The sequence below is a fragment of the Moschus berezovskii genome, chromosome 17, assembly GCF_049115385.1.
Source record: "Moschus berezovskii isolate FMDL1 chromosome 17, NW_MosBer_1.0, whole genome shotgun sequence".
Lineage (NCBI taxonomy): Eukaryota > Metazoa > Chordata > Mammalia > Artiodactyla > Moschidae > Moschus > Moschus berezovskii.
In genome coordinates, this window is record NC_142476.1 from 4,953,798 (window position 1) to 4,977,394 (window position 23,597).

Here is a 23,597-nt window from a genome sequence, read left to right on the forward strand (position 1 = left end):
AAAACAAAGTCCCTCGATGGAAAGGTTTCTTAGAGTGGTAAATATGAGAGGTCCAGAAAAACTCAATTTTAGGGCTCCCCAGATGGCTCAGTGGTAAAGAATCTGCCTGCAGTGCAAGAGATGCAGGTTTGATCCCTAGGTTGGGAAGATCTGGAGAAGGAAAGGTCAGTCCACTCTGGTATTCTTGTCTGGGAAATCCCATGGGTAGAGGAGCCTGGTGGGTACAGCCATGGGGTCACCAGGAGTCAGACACGACTTAGCGACTAAACAACACCAGGAGCATTATAGTGAAATTTAAGAGTATCACAGTCTAAGAAAATTATAGGAGCCTCAGAGAGGAAGAACAGATCACACACACAAAGAAGCAAAAATTGAATTGAACATTTTGAACAGCATCAATAAATGCAGAAAGACAAGTTTTTTCAGGGTTTTATATGGAAACTAAAGAGTTTTATACGTAACCAAGTTTAAATAGAAGGGTATGATACAGGTATATTCAGGTATATAAAGTATTAGAAGCCTTGGCACCTAAAGACCCACATTGAAAACAGTTCTAGATAAGTACTGAGTGATTCAAATCCAGAAAATGTTACAGGAGATACATGAAGTAAAGGTAATCAGATATCTTGGTGTCATTTATTGTGGTAAAGGCTAAAGCAAAAGAAAAAAAGGGAGAGCGAGTGGGAGAGGGAAGGAGAAAAGGAAAAATCAAGAGAGAGAAAAATAGTTCTGTTCCAGAATTTAAAGTCCAAATGATACTGTGCTTAAGTTCATATCTTACTAGCTGGAAGACAGAGATGCAATTTCAAGAAAGGTAATATTTTGGGCTCCAAAATCACTACAGATGCTGATTGCAGCCATGAAATTAAAAGACGCTTGCTCCTTGGAAGGAAAGTTATGACCTACCTAGATAGCATATTAAAAAGCAGAGATATTACTTTGCCAACCAAGGTCCATCTAATCAAGGCTATGGTTTTTCCCGTGGTCATGTATGGATGTGAGAGTCGGACTGTGAAGAAAGCTGATCGCCGAAGAATTGATGCTTTTGAACTGTGGTGCTGGAGAAGACTCTTGAGAGTCCCTTGTACTGCAATGGACAGCCAGTGCATTCTAAAGGAGATCAATCCTGGGTGTTCATTGGAAGGACTGATGCTAAAGCTGAAACTCCAATACTTTGGCCACCTCATGCGAAGAGTTGACTCACTGGAAAAGACTGATGCTGGGAAGGATTGGGGGCGGGAGGAGAAGGGGACGACAGGGAATGAGATGGCTGGATGACATCACTGACTCGATGGACATGAGTTTGAGTGAACTCCGAGAGTTGGTGATGGACAGGGAGGCCTGGCGTGCTGTGATTCATGGGGTCACAAAGAGTCGGACACGACTGAGTGACTGAACTGAACTGAATAACATTAAAAGGAAGAATAGGAAAAATTGCAATTAAGATGATAGAGACAGATTTATATATATCAATTACAGTAAATGGACTCAATTCACCAGTTAAAGGTAAAAATCTTGACATAGTGATAATCACTATATATTAAAAACGCACCAAGAGATATAGCAGTTTAAAGTGTGAATGCCTCAGGTTAAAAATCCTTACAATAGGACTCCCCTGGTGATTCAGTGCTTAAGAATCTGCTTGCCAATGCAGGGGACCTGGGTTCAACCCCTGGTCTTAGAAGTTTCCACATGCGGCAGGGCAACTAAACCTGTGCACCAGAACTGCTGAGCCCATGCTCTAGAGTCGGAGAGCTGCAACTGCTGAAGCCTGCACGCCTAGAGCTTGTGCTCTGCAACAAGAGAAGCCTCTGCAGTGAGAAGAGAAATGGGCATCACAACAAAGAAGAGAAAGCCCATGCACAGTAAAGAAGACCCAGCACAGCAAAGAAAACCCAGTGCGGCCAAAAAAGTAAAGGAAATAATTCTTTTAAAATCCTTCCAGTGGATGAAGTGAAATTGGTAGAACTACCCTGGGATCAGTGGACAAATTCACCATCATGGTGGGAGATTTCATTTTATGTCTCTTAATTGTAGGTCAAACCTAGACAGTGTGTTAAAAAGCAGACACAACACCTTGCCAACAGAGGTCTGTATACTCAAGGCTATCTGTGATCTTTCCAGTTGTCATGGACGAATGTGAGAGTTGGACTTTAAAGAAGGTTGAGTGCTGAAGAATTGATGCTTCTGAACTGTGGTGCGGGAGAAGACTCTTGAGACTCCCGTGGACTGCAAGGAGATCCAACCAGTCAATCCCAAAGGAAATCAACCCTGAATATTCATTGGTGCTGAAGCTCCAGTACTTTGGTCCCCTGATGTGAAGAGCCAACTCATTGGAAAAGACCCTGATGCTGGGAAAGATTGAAGGAGGGAGAGGAAGGGGACGACAGAGGATGAGATGGTTGGATGGCATCACCGACTCAAAATGTACATGAGCTTGAGCAAGCTCCAGGAGATGGTGAAGGACAGGGAAGCCTGTCATGCTGCAGTCTATGAGGTCGCAAAGAGAGACAACTTAGTGACTGAACAACAACAGAGTGTCTAATTTATGGATCAGGAAATAACAGTAAATTTTTTTAAGTTGGAGAGGTAATAAGATAGAGTAAACAATACCACAAATGGAAAGAAGGATGCATCTGTACACTGAATAACGGTTAAAGGAATACTATCAACTGTATGCCATCAATTTTGGAGATTTAGACAATGGAAGAAGAAAAAGCTTGAATAATATTTATTAAGTTCAAGCAGCGACTGGAAATTTTCCCAGAAAGGAAACACTGGGTTTTATGAGTTTTGTAGGTGAGGCTTTCAAAGACTAGAACATCCGAGTTTTGTAGAATTATTTTTCCAGACTGTAGACAAACAGGGACTAATTTGTTAGGCCAGCTAACCCTGTCATTCAAATAAGACAAAACCTTGACAGTGGAAAACAGATTTATTTCATAGAGACTTTACAACCTAACCAATGTATTAGGAAATCGAAGCCAATAGTATACAAAAAGAATAATACCCAAAACCAAGTTGGATTTATCTCAGATGAGCAGGAATTTAATATTAGAAAAATCCATAAATGAAATTCAAAATTTTATCACATTAAAAATTAAAAGATGAAAAAAATCGTGATCATTTCAATAGGTAAAGAAAAAGCATTTTCTAAATCACTCTTCCATATTTTTTTTTTTTTTAATTTTAATGAAGTATAGTTGATTTACAATGTCATGTTTCAGTTATCCAACACAGTGATTCAGTTTTACATATATATATATAAATATAGATAGTTACACACACACACACATATATTTTTCAAACTCCTTTCCCTTACAGGTTATTACAGAATACTGAGTGTGGTTCTCTGTGTTATATGTAGGTTCTTGTTGGTTATCTGTTTTGTATATAGTAGCATGTTTGTCCTTGATATATCCTTTGGTTCAGTCGCTCAGTTGTGTCCGACTCTTTGCAACCCCATGGACTGCAGCACACCAAGCTTCCCTGTCCATCACTGGAGCTGGCTCAGACTTACATCCACTGAGTTGGTGATGCCATCCAACCATCTCATCCTCTGTTGTCCCCTTCTGCTTTCGATCTTTCCCAGCATCAGAGTCTTTTCTGATCAGTTCTTTGCATCAGGTGGCCAAAGTATTGGAGCTTCAGCTTTAGCATCAGTCTTTCCAGTCAATATTCAGGCCTGATTTCCTTCAGGATGGACTGGTTGGATCTCCTTGCAGTCCAAAGGACTCTCAAGAGTCTTCTCCAACACCATAGTTCAAAAGCATCAGTCTTCCACGCTCAGCTTTCTTTATGGTCCAACTTTCACATTTGTCCGTGAGTACAGGAAAAAAACATAGCTTTGACTAGATGGACCTTTATTGGCAAAGTAATGTCTCTGCTTTTTCATATGCTGTCTAGGTTGGTCATAGCTTTTCTTCCAGGGAGCAAGCGTCTTTTAACTTCATGGCTGCAGTCACCATCTGCAGTGAATTTGGAGCCCAAGAAAATAAAGTCTGTCACTGTGTCCATTGTTTCCCCATCAATTTGCCATGAAGTGATGGGACCAGATGCCATTAGATTTTTGAGTGTTGCATTTTAACCCTGCTTTTTCACTCTCCTCTTTCACTTTCATCAAGCAGTTCTTCAGTTGCTCTTCCCTTTCTGCTGTCATCTCCATATCTGAGGTTATTGATATTTCTCCGAACAGTCTTGATTCAGTGAGGAAGAAAAGGAACCCTCTGAAGCCAGTAAGATACAACTATTAGGAAAAAATAGAGAAAACATGTTATAGAGGGAAGCATTAGAAACACTCCCTTTAAAATCAGAGACAGAGATGCTTGATACAGTGTGTATTCAATATTGTATTGACAGTCCTAAGCAGTAATGTAACACAAGTAGAAGAAATTAGAGGCACAAGAATTGGAAAGGAGGGAATGAAATTTTATTCCCAGGTGATATGGTCTTTTACATAGAAAACAGAAGGATCTGTAGACAAAATTATGAGTTTAGCAAGGTGACTGGATATGTTTATTAAAAGTCATTTGTATTTCTGTACATATGCAAGACGCACTAAACAACAGTGAAAGAGAAGGCATCACTTAAGAAATCAGTCTAAAACAAAATATGCTAGACCTTTAAAGGGAAAGTTGAAGACTTAATAAGAGATTAAATAAAACCTTAATAAATAGAGGAATATGTCATGTTAATTATTGGAAAACAATTTGAGCAGGGATTTTCATGGGGCTTGATGATGCTTAATTTTATATGGAAGAGTTAAGGGCCAAGAACAGCTTGTCACTTCTAAAAAGGAATGGGAGGGGACTTGCCCTATAGGATAACAAGACTCATCATAAGATGTAAGAATTAGATGTGGAGTTGTATGGACGGAAAGATCATCTAGCAGACTAGAATAGAGAACTTGTGAACACCAGTATGTGTTGCTACATAACAAAGGTGTTTGTCAATCAAGAAAGTATTCAGCAGATAGAACAGGAAAAAAAAAAGACCATCCATTTATTGGTGAAAATGAGACCTTGAAGAGGCAGAGACCATTGACTAAAAAGGAGAAGATTGATAAATATAAAATTTGAGTTCATTAAAATTAAGTTTTTGCCCACCTAGAAAATGGAAAGGACGTTAAAATTGGGAGAAGAAATTTGCAGGACATTATATTGACAAAGGGTTAATATTAAAAATATACAAAGAACTGTTGCAAATTGACAAAAAATCAATTAGAAAAGTGTATAAAAGACAACATTTCATAAAAGAGGAAATATACATGGCTGATAAATATGTGGAGATAACATCATTAGTGATCAGGTATCTAACTATAAACCAAACCCTACCTATTTGGGAAAATTTCTGTAATTACATATAATGTACTTCTTTTTTTGTAAGTTGAAAGCAACAAAACTAAAAATATGTATTTTTTAGGATTCCATTTTGATGCAGTGAAGTGCTTAAAAAGGAAGAGGAGAAAATCGAAACAGGATTCAGGATGATTGTTTGGAGGAGGCAGGGGATGGTAGGAGAGAACCTTATGGTTAAATGTAGATTGTTGTCAGAATCATAGTTTGTGGATGTTTATTGCATTATTTTAAAAAATCAGGTAAAAGTGGGCCAGGGCCTTTCTGTGTAGTCTCCAGTAGGATAGCCCGTGGGGAGATGTGGTTCACTGGGGGCCATTTTTGGAAACCATACAAACTATTACTAGTATTTGTATTCACCATGCTGTTCTACTGTGTATATAATTGACAATTTAGGCACTGGGGATATATTAGTGAACAAATAAATATACATTCCTTCCCACTTGTAGCTTATGTCTTACATGATAAAAATTAAACTATATAATAGGTTGATAACAGGGACAGTGAAGAAGAGAGGAATAAATCAGGGAAGGAGATAGGGAATACTGGGAGGTTGGGAGTTGCAGTTTCAAAAATGTATTGTTTTTGGAAGGCCTCATTGATAAACTGACATTTAAGCAGAGACAAAAGGAAGAGGTTTAGGAGCCGGAGGGGCAAGGGTGGAGCAAGGAAACCTTTAGGAACTAAGGCAGTTCAGAGATGGGCAGTTTGGTTAGTATAGTAATCATGGAAGTGGTTTTATTTTGAAGATAGAGCTTCAGATTTGTGAAGGGTGAGAGAAAAAAGGAATCACGGATAGCTTCCAGGTCCCTGATCTGCGCAAGTGCGGCCATTGGAGACTAGGGCTAGTAGGTTCAGGGAGATGAGGATTTTTTTTTTTTTAAATAGGTTTGAAATCCCACTTAGAAACTGGCTGCTTTAGGGCTTCCCTGGTAGTCCAGTGGTTATGAGCCTGCCTTACAGTGCAGGGACACTGGTTTGATCCCTGGTCCAGGAAGATCCCACATGTTTCAGGATAGCTAAGACCATGGTGCCACAACTGCTGAAACCTGTGTGCCCTGGAGCCCGTGCCCTGCAGCAGGAGAAGCCCTCACTACAACTCGAGAGGAAGCCCCGGCCCTTCAACTAGAAAACCCTTGAGCAACAATGGAGACCCAGCGCAGCCATAAATTGATTAAGGAAAAGAGCTAGCTGCTTTAAAATGACAACATGTACCCTGTTTGACTTCCATTTTACAGCAAGGGAGGCTGATAGAGGGTTGAATTTAATTAATTAATTTAGGATAGCACTAAAAAAATACTTAGCTTTGACTACGTCGGATCTTAGTTGTAGGGTCTTAGAACGCATCCTGGGCTCTGTTGAAATGTGCAGGCTTGTGGCGCTGGGCTCCAGAGCCCCACAGCATGAGGGATCTTAGTTCCTTGACCTGGATCAAACCTGTGTTCCCTGTGTTGGAAGGCAGGTTCTTAACCTCTGGACCACCAGGGTTGAATTTATACTTTGTTGTCTTTAATAATTCTTCTCAGAAGAGTGAGGAGTCTTGTTACCTGCAAACCAGACTCTGTTGATTTTATTTTATTTTTAAATTTCATTGACTTTTATCAGCTTTTTACTAGAAAACGTTCTGAGGGTAAACACAAGTTTATTTAAAAATTTTTTCTTTCTCTATAGTTTTTTTTTTTTAATAGACATTTTGACTGTGGAAGGTCTTCGTTGCCGCGTGTAGTAGCCTTTCTCTGGTTGTGGCAGGTGGGAGCTACCCTCTGTTGCGCTGTGTGGTGGCTTCTCTTGCTGCTGTGGGCTCTAGGTGTGCAGGCAGTAAGTAGTTGCCGCGCGTGGGCTCAGTAGTTGTTGTGCATGGGCTTAGTTGTTCTGTGGCATGTGGGATCTTCCTTGACCAGAAGTTGAACCAGTATTCCATATATTGCAAGGTGGATTCTTAATCACTGGACTATCAGGGAAACCCCTACAGGGGTTTTGTTTTGTTTGTGTTAAAGGACAAGAGATAAAAGAAAAATAATTAAACCTTACTCTTTATTTCAATTCATGTATATCTCCTTTGATGGTGTATGTCCACCTTGGTTTAACCCATTTTATAGGTATTTAGTTGCTATATACACCTTGGGCTTGGCACATTTGAAAAGCTGTTTTAACTGATACTGAATATTTTGACTCTCACTTTCCTGTGGTCTCTTGCCAAGACATGTTTCAACATGTTGCAGAGGTTTTCCTAGCCCTGCTCTTGGAATCTTAAACCTGTTACTTAATCTTGGTGATTCCCTCAGCCCTGCATCTGTCTCCTCGGGGGTACTCTTGAGCATTGTCTACAAGAGGAGGCGATCCTCGAGAACTGTGTGACCTGCAGGGGATGTAGTGATTGTAAGTTTCACTCTCAGCTAGAACAGAGCACTCATCATCATCAGTGCAGAGGTTGCGACACACCTGAACCGACTTCTCTTGCAGACTTCACTCAAGGGAAGTATCAATGGTTTTTACTCTTAATTACTCTCTTCCATGTTTTGCAGAATCAACTAGAAAGTGATCAGAAGAACCGCAGCACGGGTATATTGTACTTGTGTAGGGTGCTCTGATATATGTGTCTTTTTTTACTTCTGCTTGCTGCTTTTTTTTTGGTATATCCTAAAGAGATTTTCTACTTTAGAAGATATTTTATAATTTTTTTTTTCCATTTAAACTTAACAGCAGACTTCACATCACTTCACTGCCAAAATGACATCATTTTCCACCTCTGCCCCGCGTACAGCATCTGACAGTGCTTGCAGGATCTCTCCAGAACAAACCAATCAGGTAAATTATTTTTAGGCATTCCTGTTTTTCTTCAAGTTTTTGAATAGATTGGGGCATGTAGCTGACTTCACTGACTAGGATTTTATGTAGAGCAGAAAAGATTACTTTTTAAATGTCATAAATAGCATCAGTGCTTATAAATTTGAATTGATCATCGGTTAAATAAATATTTAAAGGTTACAGATTGCTCAAAATGGCACATTTTAAACACCACCCTGTTTTAGGATATGACTGGCTAGTGGAGAATTTGGGGCCAAGTTATATATTTGTCTTCCTTCTCACTTCATTATAGCTAGTTTGTTTTCTTTAAAAGTCAGTTTTAAATTGTAAATATTAGCAAGTGTATTCTTATTAAAAAATTTAAACTTTATCACATATTTATCTGCAGAGATTCCTGTGACCATCTTCTCCCTTCTTCCCTCAAAGTTCTCTCTCCCTAAGATAACACTATTATCAATGTGGTGTGTCTTGTTCCAGATCTTTTCTTTAACATGAAAATACATAATTTTGTTTATTTTTTCATATATATTGCACCATATATAGTATTATGTACCTTAGTTTATGATAAAGCTGGAATTTGGATTTGATAAGGGAAAATGTGGCTTATGTAATAAAGGGCTTTTTCTTAATTGGCCATCTCTAGACAGAAACAGAGGAAGACCTCAAACCTTAAACAAAAAAGAGATTTAAATGTAAAAAGTGAAATGATAAAAAATATTAGAAGGAAATTTAGGAGATATTGTAAAACTTTAGAATAAGAGCAACTTTAAGACAAAACCAAAGAGGCTGTAAGAGGAAGAGAGAGACAAATTCAATCATATAAAGTGAAAAAAATTAAATTGTTTGGCTAAAGATATACTCCACAGTCAGACTCAGGAGATGGCAGAGTCACTATTCCTTATATGTATATACCACACCTTATTTATCCATTCATCTATCGATGGTATTTAGGTTGTTTCCATATTTTGGCTATTATGAATAATGCTGCTATGAACAGAGGTGTACAGATATTTACTTGAGTCCCTGCTTTCAGTTCTTTTGGATATATACCTAGAAGTGGAACTGCTGGGTCATACGGTAATTCTATGTTTAACTTTTTGAGTAACCGCCAAACTATTTTTCACAGTTGCTGCACCATTTTACATTCCCATTAGCAGTGCATAAGGGTTCCAGTTTCTTTATATCCTCTCCAACACTTTTGTTATAGCCATCCTAGTGGGTATGAACATGCTGTCTTTTGAAAATGTGATTTTTCAGAAAATTAGCAAGTAATAGTCTGATCATCTGTAGTTACTAGATGCTGAATGTCTACCAGGGTTTGTAAAAAAAAAAAAAAAGTTTAAGGTTTGTTTTTCCCTTGGATTTCAGAGACCACTCTGATTGAAGTGTAAATAGCAAGTTTATTTTATGTTTATATCAGGTACGACCAAAACTGCCTCTCTTGAAGATTTTGCAGGCAGCAGGTGCACAAGGTGAAATGTTCACTGTTAAAGAGGTAAGCTGGGACTTCCCCAGTGGTCCAGTGGTTGAGACTTGGGCTTCCAGCGCAGAGGGTATGGGTTCAGTCCCTTGGCAGATACTCTTCTGAGGACTGTGAGTTATCTTAAATACTTATGCATTTAAATAACTTAGTTTCTAATTTTTTTTTTTTAAACAAAAACAGATTCTTTAAGTGGAAAAAACTCTATTAAAACATTAGTCTCTTTGAACTGCTTGGATTTAGTAGGGTAATTATCTAACCCTTCTTAAACAGAGGGAAGGAACAAAATTATCAAGCTTTTTTTGACTTTTCATAAAAGCTTATCGGGGCTTTCCAGGTGGTACAGTGGTAAAGAATCTGCCTGCTAATGCAGGAGACACAAGAGATGTGGGTTTGATCCCTGGGTTGGGAAGATCCCCTGGAGGAGGAAATGACAACCCACTCCAGTAAGAATAGCCTGGAAAATTCTGTGGACAGAGGAGCCTGGCAGGCTACAGTCGATGGAGTTGCAAAGAGTTGGATACAACTGAGCACACACACACACAACAGCTAACACCTATTAGCAATGCTGTATTCCTGAGTCGTTCCACCTCTTCAGGAAACAAATCTGGAGGCATTTCAGATTTTCTAAAATACTCATTTCCGTTGTCATTTTAAATTAAGTGTATCATTTTGGACTTTAAAATTCTGATAAAACTTTTTTCCAAACTCTTATTAAAATATGGATTTTTATATCAATAAAGTTGTTATAATGCATTATGCAGTCTCCTTCAGTAGCATGGCAGAGTTTGCCTGAGTTAAGACAGAATTCAGTATATATTGTTTTGGGAAACTGTTTTATGGGGGAAAAGTTGGACAGTCAGTTTACACAGTAAGCTCTTTATTATGAATCTTGAAACTATTTGGTACATAAAGAGAAATTTTCTCGTTGTTACTTTTAAATATTGGTTATCATGTGTACATTGAGGCAGTATAGTATAATGAGAATGGTAGTATGTACAAATTCAGAGCAGTGTTTTTAAAGGTCTTATTTTGTATACTTAGAGTGGATTTATTTTTTTCTGGAAGTTGGATAGACATAAGTGTAAAGCTTCCTTTTCCTTATATGTTCTTTCTCATCTTACTTTTCTCTAGATATTCAGTTAGATATGAGAGTTCTGTTAATAGTGGGACACATTGCCTGGGATGGAGGAGAGCCTGAGAGCATCATTACTCCAGTATAATAGAAACAGTATAGGGAAAAGTTCTGTGCAGATATCTGATAATTCTTGGGAAGTCAGGGACTAAAGATAAAAATTGCTGCTCTGATCTGTTTTGTGGTCTGTGATAAAATTCTTACTGTCATCAAGTGAACTTAACTATTAAGCAATTAAAAAAAGGACTTTTCAGGTGGTGCAGTGGTAAAGAATCTGCCTACCATTGCAGGAGGTGCAGGAGATGCTGGTTCGATGCCTGGGTCGGGAAGATCCCTGGAGTAGGAAATGACAACCCACTCCAGTATTCTTGCCTGGAGAATTCTATGGACAGAGGAACCTAGTAGGCTATAGTCCATGAGATCTGAAAGAGTCGGACGCAACTGAGCACACGCTCACACACACACTACCCACACACAATTTTTTAAAAATCTGCCATCTGGAGGAAACATTGGGAAAATTAGATAATTTAAAATTTTTGAATCACTAACTTCTGTGTCTTCCCTTCCATTTTGTTAACTCTGTGAAAAGGTCAGATAGACTAAATTTTTATTTGATAAACACTTAAATTGTTTTATGCACTTATAGTACTGATGGCTTATTAACCATTGTACTTCCTTTTGCCAGAAAGATTTAACTGAACACACATCAAAGTCTATAGTAGTTATGTGCCCTAGAGTTGGAAAACATTTTTATGATCCAGGCAAATGTAAAGTTGATTACTTCTAATTATAGAACAGATCCTTTTATTTGGACTGGTGAGAACATTTTTAAGGGGGTACCTGGAAAATTCACCACTTTTCTTCATTATCAGACTGGTATATTTCTGTTCTAAAAAGTGAGGATCTCAGTGTCCAGAATGATTGTAAGTAGATGAACTTAGTAATTGGGGGCAGCTATCCTGTTGTAGGACCCCTTACACAAGTACTGATAGTCATATTCATAATATGTTAACTCCTTCTGTAGCAAACAAACTTACCTTGTCTCCTCGTTTACTTTGTGTTTTGGGCCGCAACTAGACAAATCTCTTGGTGGTATTTTATTCCCGTGTAGGTTATGCATTATCTAGGCCAGTATATCATGGTGAAGCAGCTTTATGATCAGCAGGAGCAGCATATGGTATATTGTGGTGGAGATCTTTTGGGAGAACTACTAGGTCGTCAGAGCTTCTCTGTGAAAGATCCAAGGTAAAAACAGTGAGGGTTTGTTTATCTTTTGGGGTGCTTATACCTAACCAGTTAATCCCCATTGGTTATTAATGTTTATTTAATCCTTTAGTCCACAAGTTATTTGTTGGGCCTGCATATATCCGGTGACTGTGAGGTACTGGAAACAGTGAGCAACAGTGTGTAATGTTACGGAGTTTAAAGAGTAGTGAGGCAGTAAACACTGTTCCTCATCTTAATTGAATTGTCACATCAATGCATAGTAAAATTATATATGGTAAGTGTTGCATAAAAGAGGTACATGAGACTGTATTGGGGGGTGGGATTCAGGGTCTTAGGGGTTGAGGAAAGGTTCCTTGAGGGAGTGATATTTGAGTTGAGAGCTGGATAGTTAAATACTCTGGGAAGCCTATTGAAGGCGAGCTTCTGGCAGATTGAACATCGTATATAAAGGAGTAGGTAGGAGGGAGCTTGTTGTGACTAGGTTAGATTTGGTGGAGCAGTGTTATAGAGAGAGGAAGAATGAGCTGGCAAGAGAAATGTGGAATTGCCTGGCAGTTTAAGGCTAATGATGGGCTTCATAAGAGTCACACTAGCACTATTCTGACCTGTTATGTGGCATTTTCCACATGCATGGGTATATGGTTATTCACTTAGACAGTCAGGAGCCAATTAGTAGTTGAGAAGTCAGTGTTCTCTCTATAGCTTTGTGATCAGTTTTTCTAAGACTGCCTTCCAATAAAATGTAAAACAACCTTTAGAAGGAAGGAGTAGTCTTAAAGGAAATCTCCCCACTTGGGTTACTGTTAGCTTATGAAATAAAATGTAAAATTTTTTTATGAAGGCAGAGTAATACAAGGGCTTGGGTACTAACATGCTGATACTTAATAATTTAAAAAAATGTATTCTTGGGAAAAAATCTTGCCTCTTTATATGTTATAGAGAATGTTGGGACATAGCATATGACAAATGTATTTAACATATTAATGGAAGACCATGTGATTATTACTTTTTTATTTTATCTCTTTTACAGCCCTCTCTATGATATGCTAAGAAAGAATCTTGTCACATTAGCTACTGCTACTGCAGGTATGTCACATCATATTTCTTCAGTCCTTATCACAATTTTAACTTTAAGGGGGCAAATTATGGGAAAACAGGAAGGATTTAGATGGAAATTGAATGCTGTATTGTCATGACTTGCGGGGGATGGCTGTCACACAAAATGTTGCTACTATTTATTTGACTCTTCATTGTGAAAATTTTCAAATATACTAAAAATAGAGATTAGTATAAGTAAAACCAACCTCTTAGACTTAGTAATTGTTAATGTTCTGCCATATTTACTTCATGTACACAGGCTTTAAAAGTCTCTTACAGATAAGGACTTTTTTCTTTCAAACATAACTACAGTGTCACTATTACACCCAACAGAATTAATAATAATAAACAAAATTAGTAACTCCATAACATTACCCAGCAGCCAGTTCATGTATGTTAACTCCAGTTATTTCAGAAATATCTTTTACATTTGGCTTATTCAAATCAGTATCCAAACAAAGTCCGCACTTTGCTTTTGATTGATATGTCTTGCTAACTATTTTTAATCTATAAAACTTAACCCTCTTTTCATTATATTATTTATTTGTTGAAGAAATGGATCATTTCATTTGTCTTATAAATTTCCTACATTCTAATTTTCAGATTGTGTCTTTGTGATGTTGTTTAATGTTTCTCTGTCTCTTCTATTTTCGGTGAACAAATAGTGCTTGAACAAATAGTGTTTGGATAGATTCAAGGTTAAATTTTTGGCCAAGATTTCATAGGTAGTGCTTCATACATTTATTGCATCACATCAGAGCCATGTAATGTCTATGTATCCCTTTTTCAGTGGTGGTAATATTTTGAGGGCTTTATGTGGTGTTACCCTGACCCATCTGTTATAAAGGTTCCCTTCCCCTGCCCCCGAAGAACCTTTTTTCCTAAAGGTTTTAGTTTTCTGTTTTTTGAATGCCAATTCGCCTGACCTTTTGCTTGATTCCACATATTTTAAATACTGCCCTTTGAGTTTAAGTTATTAGTATTGTACAAGAAACTGGCTGCTTTGGGGTCTGAAGTATGGTGTGTTAGAGATAAGTGAATAAACTGTATACAGCTAAAATATAACCCTCTCAGTCATTTCCAAATAATGAAACTTTTTTCTTTCTCCATTCCTACATGAAGCCCTTTTGTGAGTTTCAGATTAGATTTTAGGTGACATTGTTCTTTGAAGAAAACCCAAGTTGGTAATCTCTTTAGATTGGCTATTTTTCAATAATTTACTGAAACAAACAGGTTAAAAAAAATCCATTCCTAATAAAGATTTACTCTTTACAGTAAGAGCAAAGAGACTCTGCTCTCATACTGAAATGTAAGTTTGAACTTACATTGAATTTTGAAGCCTGTTGGTTAGCCACTTCACCCATCTGTAAAGCTCTGTTTTAGGGGGAAGGCCTTGCAAATGATACGACACTTTTTTGAAGTTCAGGCACTTGTGAAATAGTATGGTTTTCATGGGATAGTCACTGTTGTCTTGAAATACACAAGTAATTTTATATTTGCTGATCTGTTCTTTCAGTAAAATTTGCTTTCTGATTGATCTGTTCTCTGAATATCTAGAGTGAGCATAATTCTCACTTTTTCTCTCATTTTCTTTCCTGTACTTCCTCATCAGAATTTAACATGCTGTATATTAAATCAACTCTCCTGTAACAGACATTTCAGTTTATCCTCACAGCCCTATGAGGAAGGTCTGGAGATGAAGAAACTGAGGATTTTTGAGTTTTGTTTTTGTTTTTAAATAGAATGAGTAATTTGCCCAAGATGAGATAGATGCCACTGATAAGATAGCAGATATTTGTGACTGTCCCGCCCTTGCTGTTTCCACACATCGATGTCTCTTTAATCCCTGCTTTTAAAAAATTCGCCCCAATTAATTTTTTTTAACACATTAAAAAAAGTCTGAACATTAAATCTTTAAAACATTCTTTGTTCTTTATCACTTTTAAATAATTTCACTTACAAAAATGTTTCAAAGATATTAAAAAGAGTTCCCAGATTCCCCAGTGGTACTAACTTATATAATTGCAGTACAGTGATCAAAACCAGGAAATTGCCCCAAAGTAATTTTGACTGGTTGTCTGTTCTGAACTTGAACTTGCATTAGTGCTTATGGTTGGCCATCTCTGTTGCTCTTCATAAATTGGATTGCATGTTTTTTATTTGAAAGGACAAATGAGAAAACTGCTTTCCCTATCAATTACTTTATACCTTTGCAAATAAAGTAAACCTTTTGTTTTGATGGTTGAAGAAATGAAGGTGGTTCTTTATAAATCATTTCTCCAAATTTCCACATGTATTCGAATAAAATGAAGTTTATATGATAAATTTTGTATTGAAATTTCCTTGTACATTGTAGTTTTCACTGATAATTTCTTTTTGCTTCTAATTGTTTTAACCTAAGCAGGGTAGTATTTAGAACTAGAAATGACAGTAATCAAAAATTACTTTATTAAAAAAGTGCTTCACTGCATTGTATGTTAATTGATCTTTTAAAAACTGCTGTGCTCAGAAAATGCTGGCTTTTAAAACTTTTAGTATCTTCATTTTATCTATAAAAATGCTTCTAGAAATAATGCTCTTTATAATTACAATTTTGAAAATATTTACTCTGTGCCAAACAACTGATTTGTCTGACCAGTTGTAGGATCTGTATCCTTTCTCTGTGAGTCTTTATTGGATGAGGAATGACATTTTCTATTAAGTGTCTTATTTCTAGACCCAATAGTAGCTGATGAACCCAATCCATGATAGACTTATTTTAGTGCGTATAATTACATATAGCCTTATGTAATGTGTGGTCCAAAGTTACTAAGTTTTCTGCATCTTTTCTTTTCCTGTAGCTAAATTTGCATCTTCACTTCTGCTTGAAAAATTTGCAAGGCCTTGAAATACATTTTTCTCTGTTTATCTAAGTTCTCTCAGGTTATTCTTTCCTTCACTTCTTTTTGTTGGCCTTGAGAGGAACTTTATCTTCTTCCTCTTCCTTAGGAAATGTTTACAGGAACTGGGAAAAATAAGACTTATTCATTAAAAAAAAAGTATATACCTGGTGATGATAGTTTGAACTGTGAAAATCATTGACACTTAGAATGTAACTTTACATGGGGGATCTATTGTGTCATAAAACAAACTTAGATTTTTAGATTTCATAATTCTCTATAGCTTTAACACTTGAAAATAAAAATTAAAAAGTCAAAAATTTTTTTATTGTTTAAAAAAGGCAAATTTGGAACCACACCTGTTGGAATTGATAGAATACTCTCCATTATTCCATGCTTGGAATCACTGTCAAATTTGAAAGCATGATGTGGAAGAACATTTTTTATTCATTTTTCATTTTTCTTCAGATTATATTTTGGTAATATATTTTGAATAGAGCCTCTTTTGGTCTATGCCATTTTTATTAGTTTTAATTTTTTTCCTTTCCTTTTGAATGAGAGCCTTGGCCAGTCAAAATTAGGGATCGAGCCTGGCTTCAGGGTTGTTTGCTGAGGTCCTTTTGGTGTGGAAAGAATGGCTATTACCAGGGAAGGTTTTCCTTTTGTTTTACTTGCTATCCAGATGCTGCTCAGACTCTCGCTATCGCACAGGAGCACAGTATGGATATTCCAAGTCAAGACCAACTGAAGGTAAAATCACCACACGGTGACTTCTTTTGTTGTACAGAGTGGCCCCTTCTCTGTACCTATGATCTTGGACTCCCAAGACCTTTCCTGAATGTGGTAAGAATTTAATAAGAAAGGTTCTTGGGAGTTCAAAGACTAGGGACAGAGCGAACCTTCTCTGTTCTGCCCATAACAGAGTTCCAGTCTCTGAATCTTTCTTTGGGATGTAGCACTTCCGATCTTTAGTTCTTCCAGTTGCATTTTCTTGGGACTTGTGTGTGATAGTGTATGTATATAGGAGTTTGAGGAAATTGCTTTATTAGATTTTAACAGACTTGTTGCAAATAAGTTCATGTCAGGCCATTTCTTAAAGCTTCCCTAAACCTTCAAACCTTTATGATCATCTTGGTATATGTTTTCTGCATTATGCCTAATTTTGTGTAGGGTAGAGTCTTTATATTGATAGCCTGTTTTTAACAGTAGATTTTGACCTTCTGTGCAGATTTTTTTCCCACAGTGGGTTGAGGAGAGGTTGCCTGTATTTGATGACTGTTGTGAACTCCAGAATTTTCTTTCCTGGTGCGTAACCCATTGTGTCGCACACTCACTGGTGAGCTGGAATGGAACTGCTACATCCCCTGGTCACAGTCATTTCTGCTGCACTGATGGGTGCCTTTCCCTTCCTTTCAGCAAAGTGTAGAGGAAAGTCCCAATTCCAGGAAAAGAACTGAAGAAGGCAATATTCCCACACTGCCTACCTCACAGTATAAATGCAGAAATTCTAGAGAAGGTAAGTTTTGGATTAAAACTATGTAGACTCTCTTTCTCTTTCTTCTTTTTTTGGTGTTGACTTTTAGAAATGGCATCTATTAAGACCATTATATCGAGAACTCAAAAAAATAATAATGCTGTCTCTTATGTGATGTAGCAGAGGTGTGTGTCATACTTGTTTTCACTCTTTTCTGAAAACCTTTTCTTTAACCTACTTACCACTGTTAACTTTGAAGAAGATGGTAGTTCTCTTTTATCAACACATGGTGACTAGGATGGAGCAAGACCATCTTTAGCTAGCATGCTAATAGAAGATAGCCATGCATTTATCAATTTGCCACCTGGTAACTCGACTGCCTTGGTGTTTTAAATCTTGGCTGCCCTGTATATATTTGATCTGGTTAGAATTTTTATTTGTCTGTTTGAGGCAGAGGCTAATTTTCATATATTTTTGAAGTTTGCAAAGATGGTAAAATGGACCTAATGTCTCAGATCCAAGAATGAGACATAAAAAGCCTAGTTGTTCCTTTATCCTTGGATGGTAGTCATTAGATCTTTCCCATTCATATTAGATTAGTACAGTCAGGTTAAGTGAGTTGATCAACATTCAGAAGTTTTCCCCAAACCATGCTTTATAAAGTATTTGCTAAACTTTTTCCTGCAGAGATAATGTAAAGTCATAAATTTCTCAAAGATGTTTTATGGCATGATGGTTTCTAGTGTAGGTACCTGACTCACATTTGCACAAGTGGCAGGTTAGACCTTAGCAACATCCCAGAAAGTTATGATGCTGCAGTTATTGTAAATGATAAAATTTAATCTGTTTATTATGCTGGGTTGTTTTCGTCAAATTGCTTTGAATATAAGCAGAATTTTGGGCTATCTAGTTAGCTGGGAGCTTACTTCAGTCTGTATGGTACTAAGTGTGTAATTTTGTTTAAGCCTTTGTTTATTTTCTACTCAAAGGCTGTTTAATATATAACAGGCAAGACAAGAAACTGCAGTTCATGATGTAAATTTTGAGAATTAATAGCTTAGTATTCTCAGGGATGTGTATAGGTAGAAAGTACAGAGTTTTTACATGTGGAAAGAATGGCCTTTTCTTCATTCCCTTCAGAAGAAGTTATAGAGCTTGAATAGTTGAAGATAACTTTAATGTGATACCATCTCAAAATTAGGTTTCTCATAGTTTCAGCAGTGAGTAAATAAAAGGTAGTAAGTTTCCCTGAGCACAGGTATACCTTTTAATAGTCAGGAACAGCATGATTTGTAAGTAGATAGGGTAACTGTTCTGGTAGGGATCCATTTATTGCAGACATTTTTTCAACTGTGTGTACCTTAGCACATTTAAACACCTTTAGTTGCCATTGGTATGCCTAGTATATTAGGAAGAGGTAGAGAAGAGTAAGAAAGTACAACAAAAAAGATTGGACAGTGGGAAAGAATGAAAAGAATTTCATGTGGTAGCAACAAACTTAGTAACTCCCTTGAATATCATTTAGATATACAACACAGGATCTTTCATTTAGAACATGTGGGCCCTTACTATGTCCTGGATTTGCAATATTTCTAGCTTTTAAATATCTTAACTCCAAAAGAGCCTGTTGATCCAGAAAGGGCATATATGTGTATTTATTTGGACAGCCTAGAGTTCAGTGTTTCATAATGGTTGTTACCTATTGAAACATACGAATTATTGAGAAACGTCCAAAAATAGGTGGTGCCAGTGAGACTGCCTTGACCGCCTTGTGATTGCTCAGTATGGTCTGTGCACCTAGTGTCTGTCTCAAGGGCTGGGCCACTATGCCGTCACCATTTGCAGTCACGAATCAAGTCATTCCTTAGTTATTGTAGTGGTCGGCATGTTTAAAATGCCACCAGGTGACCATTTTAGATCTCCTTTTAGAACAGTGTCATCGTTTGGATGCTTTCAGAGTTTATGTTTCTTGATGAATGACCTGTAGTGTCATTACTTGCTAATGAAATCTAAAAGCAGAGGAAGGAGATTTGGGCTCTGCAACTGATACAGGTGTTTGATTTCTGATTCTTTCTTACTGGGAAGAGGATTTTCTTTTTACTTGCCTTAAACAAGAAATTTTAAGTATTATGAAGAGAGTCTTGATTCTTAAGTGTTATATACACAGTTATCATTTTTTCCTTTTGACTTTTGTAGATGAAGACTTGGTAGCAAATTTAACTCAAGAAGAGACATCAAGACTGGACCTCGGGTTTGAGGAGTGGGATGTAGCTGGCTTGCCTTGGTGGTTTTTAGGAAACTTGAGAAATAACTATACACCTAGAAGTAATGGCTCAACTGATTTACAGACTAATCAGGTAAATTTCACATTTGAAGAGGAACGTTTTTTTCTTTTGATGGAGTAACATTCTTGATTACTTTTGAAACATACATTACCTTGTCTAAGAAATCCTATTCAGTGCTATGCCTTTTCAGTACCATCTATATGCATGTGATGCCCAAATCTGTATCTTCAGCCCTGACGTCTCTCCTCAGTGCCCAGCTTCCATATCTAACTGCCTACTGAACACTGGATGATCTGACATTCTCCATGTTCAAAACAGAACTCTTGGGACTTCCCTGGTGGTCCGTGGCTAAGATTCTATGCCCCCAAGGCAGGGGGCCAGGTTTGATCCCTGGTCAGAAAATTATATCCCATACACTAGAACTAACAGTTTGCATGCTATAAGTAATGATCCTGTGTGCTGTAATTAAGACCTGGCGCAGCCAAATAAATATTTCTTTAAGTCCCAAAAGAGAGCTCTCGATATTTTCCTTAGACATTTATTATTGTCTGTTTGGCTGTGCTGAGTCTTAGCTGCAGCATGTGGAAGCTTTAGTTTCAGCAAGTAAAATCTTAGTTGCTGCATGTGGGGTCTAGTTCCCTAACCAGGGATCAAACCTGGACCCCCTACACTGGTAGCACTGAGTCCCAGCCTCTGGACCACCAGGGAAGTGTTTCCTTTTACTTATATCTTCCTTCTACTCAGTTATTGAGCCTTGTATCCAGAGATTTCATTGATTTCTCTCTCTGTCATATACTGTATTCAGGTTGTCAACTCTGTTTCTAAAGCATACCTGAAATCTAGGCACTTTTTATAACTTCCACAGTCTAATTCATCACCATTCTGCTCTTTTATATTCTCCATTGTGCTTCTTACCTTGTATTATTGTATTTTGTTTAGGTATCTATTATCTGTTTGACCCCATTGAAATATAAGTCCAGGGCTTTTAATTGACCACTCTTTTCTGTTGCTTTTATTGACCACCCTATTCTATTGCTTAGTAAGTAGTACCTGCTTCGTATCTGACGCATAATAGACACTATTTGTTCAGTAAATGAATGGACATATAGAAATAAAATAATAAGTTGTCTCTTATGAATATTGTAGAAAAACATGTCATAAAGTATCCATAGATGAAAGTGGAAATAAAGTTATATTTAAAGTTGTTTAAGAATTAAAAAAGAAGTGTTATATACCAGCTTTACCTCAGTAAAACAAAAGAATTCAGAAAGAGGATAGAGGTTTGCATTATCTTCAGTATCTCTCATATTTCTTTAATAAACATCATTGACTTACAGGGAAGAACATGTCACAGTTAACAGAAAGTTTTCTAGGTCCTCAGATTGCCACCTGTGAAAAGGAATGTAGGAGGTGGATTTTATTTATTTGAGCAACTAAGAGTTTTTAGCTTTTAAGCACTTCATTGCTGTTTCTCTAGTGTTACTATTAAAATAGAAAATTCCTTGCCAAGTACTCTCATATCCACCCATTAGTCTATACATAGTCGCTGCCAAGTAGATACTTGTTGAATGAATAGATATCTGTAGAAGAAAGGCTAGGCATTCTTTTGAGATGTATGAGGATATTGAGTTTTGGGTTCATCTACTTTGGTTCAACTGGCAACCCACTCCAGTACTCTTGCCTGGAAAATCCCATGGACGGAGAAGCCTGATAGGCTGCAGTCCACGGGGTCGCACAGAGCTGGACACAACTGAGCGACTTCACTTCGCTTGACTTCACAAAAACTTGTTTTTTCTGTTAGGATATAGGTACTGCCATTGTTTCAGACACCACAGATGACTTGTGGTTTTTGAATGAGTCAGTGTCAGAGCAGTTTGGTGTTGGAATAAAAGTTGAAGCTGCTGATCCTGAACAAACAAGTGAAGAAGTAGGGAAGGTGAGAGACAAAAAGGTATGTTGTGGAAAGATTTCACATTGATTGTGTTTATGTGCATATAGTGTAGCTTGTTCAGGTCGGTTAACCTGGCCGTGTGCCACTTTGTGCAACAGATGACTCATGTAGTCTCCCCTTTTCATTGTTTAACACTTTACCCAGTTTCAAGATTTACATTAAGTTAACCAGGCCTGTCTTAAAAATAGGATAGGACTTTGTGGATCACAGAAGTGAGGTTTTAGTTTTTAGAATTTTCAAGTTTAGAAGACACTCCCCACATTTTCTCATGTAATCCTATTTTATTCTTATGAATGCCTTCCTAGATTCTCAAGATAAAACATTTCTATATTCAATAATTTATACCCTGATACTGTTTATTTAAATACATAAATTTGGGAGCGCTCTTCCTTCTGAATGCTGAAGAGATACTTGGTAGCCCTTCTTGGTGCTTTTCAATCATGTATTCTACTGAAATGTCAGCTGGGTGTGTGTAGAATCGTGTTTTCGGTCTCACATGTAAGCTGTCTCGTTTTAAGTGCTAGTGATGGGGGAAGAGTGTGAGTTTTAAACTGAAGCTCTGTACTTTTGCTCTCAGGTAACAACCTCATCTGAAATATGTAAACCTGGCTAATGAGATGCTTTGCTTTCTCAGGTGACTGAAGTGGGAAAAAGTGATGACCTTGAGGACCCTAAACCCATAAGTGATGATACTGAGAGAGAAGTCACCTCTGAGGTCTGAATTTCTAATAAGCTGTTTTACACTGCTCACATCTTCACATGTTAATGTCCCAGCAGTTCACTTGTGCTGAAGATTGCCCTTTCTCCCCTTTCTGTCTGCTTTTCCTAGGTGTTAGGAGATGTCGGTTTCTTTATGTCTTGTTAGATTTTTTTGGAATTTGAGAAGAGAAGGGGATGAGTTGATCTAATGCTTTCCCTACCTTGGAAAGGGATGACTTAAATGCCTCTCTGTGTGCCTTTCTTCCTGCTTCCAAAGCTCTTTGGAAATTATGCAGTGGGTACATAGATTCAAAGTAGTCCTACACTCCTTTTCCCACTAAACACCCTCTCTAGTCCCAAAGATAGACCTATAAGCTATCTGAAAGTTTGTGTTAAGTATTATACTTCTGATGTTTTCTTAACTAGAAACAAATGGAAGATGGCTTAATTTCCATGTGGCTTTATATTAATGAAGGGTTGATAAATTAATTTTGAGTATTAAGCTGTTAGGTAATAGGTACTGATTTGTCATCAGTTGGCAACTCAGGTTTAGACTCAAATGAATGTCTTGCTTGTCTCTTCATGCCAGCTCCCCATTTGCTGTTTAGTACTTTCTTCAGCTAACTCACTGCGGGAAGAAGGATGGTGGAGTAAGGTTAAGGAGGGGATTTCACAGTTTGCTGCTTGGGGACATAAAAACCTTTGGTTGTCTCTAGTGTTTATCCTGTCCCCAGCTCCCACCCCACCACTGCTGACCGTTATGGTAATTCATTGCAAATTATTTTTCTGTGCATGGCTAAGTAATAGGGTGGGATATATTGGTCCATTAAGTGTTCTTGACCATAATACGAATAGCAGAGCTAAGTGTTTCCATCCTAATCAGATTTTTGAGGCTCTTTGGGCCCAGAAAACCTGTTAAGCAAATAGGCTATATTTCATCAATTCAGAGCTGCCATAGAATTTAATAAACCCTATTATTTTATGTACTACTAAAAAAGAAAAGTGATGCCAATTAGACTATGACACACCATCAGTTATGGATTACAAATCTCTATAAAGTTCTTTGCATATTTGTATTGCATTTCAGATGAGTTCTGAGGATCTTAAAACTGGCAAGAATGTTCTGAGGCTCTCTGGAGAAACTTCCCAGTTTAACAAATGGTCATATCCCTGCCTCTCAGTATAGGCAGTTGAGTTGTGACTTCTA

At 37.4% G+C, this 23,597-nt stretch overlaps 1 protein-coding gene across 6 annotated transcripts in view; it reads left to right on the forward strand.

Annotated features, from left to right (window-relative positions):
* MDM4 (MDM4 regulator of p53) overlaps positions 1-23,597 on the forward strand; it is a 51,872-nt gene that overhangs the window by 10,333 nt on the left and 17,942 nt on the right. For 2 of the 6 annotated variants that reach the window (XM_088845128.1, XM_055420057.2), the window contains exons 2-10: positions 8,058-8,162; positions 9,583-9,657; positions 11,889-12,022; positions 13,035-13,090; positions 16,664-16,731; positions 17,398-17,497; positions 19,652-19,812; positions 21,542-21,691; positions 22,326-22,406. In XM_088845128.1, the coding sequence (XP_088701254.1) occupies positions 8,085-8,162; positions 9,583-9,657; positions 11,889-12,022; positions 13,035-13,090; positions 16,664-16,731; positions 17,398-17,497; positions 19,652-19,812; positions 21,542-21,691; positions 22,326-22,406 (903 nt within the window). In that variant the 5' untranslated portion in view covers positions 8,058-8,084. Of the gene's footprint in view, positions 1-8,057; positions 8,163-9,582; positions 9,658-11,888; positions 12,023-13,034; positions 13,091-14,714; positions 16,806-17,397; positions 17,498-19,651; positions 19,813-21,541; positions 21,692-22,325; positions 22,407-23,597 lie in introns of those variants that run through there. The other 4 variants (XM_088845127.1, XM_055420058.2, XR_016039520.1 and 1 more) reach the window with 4 other exon arrangements.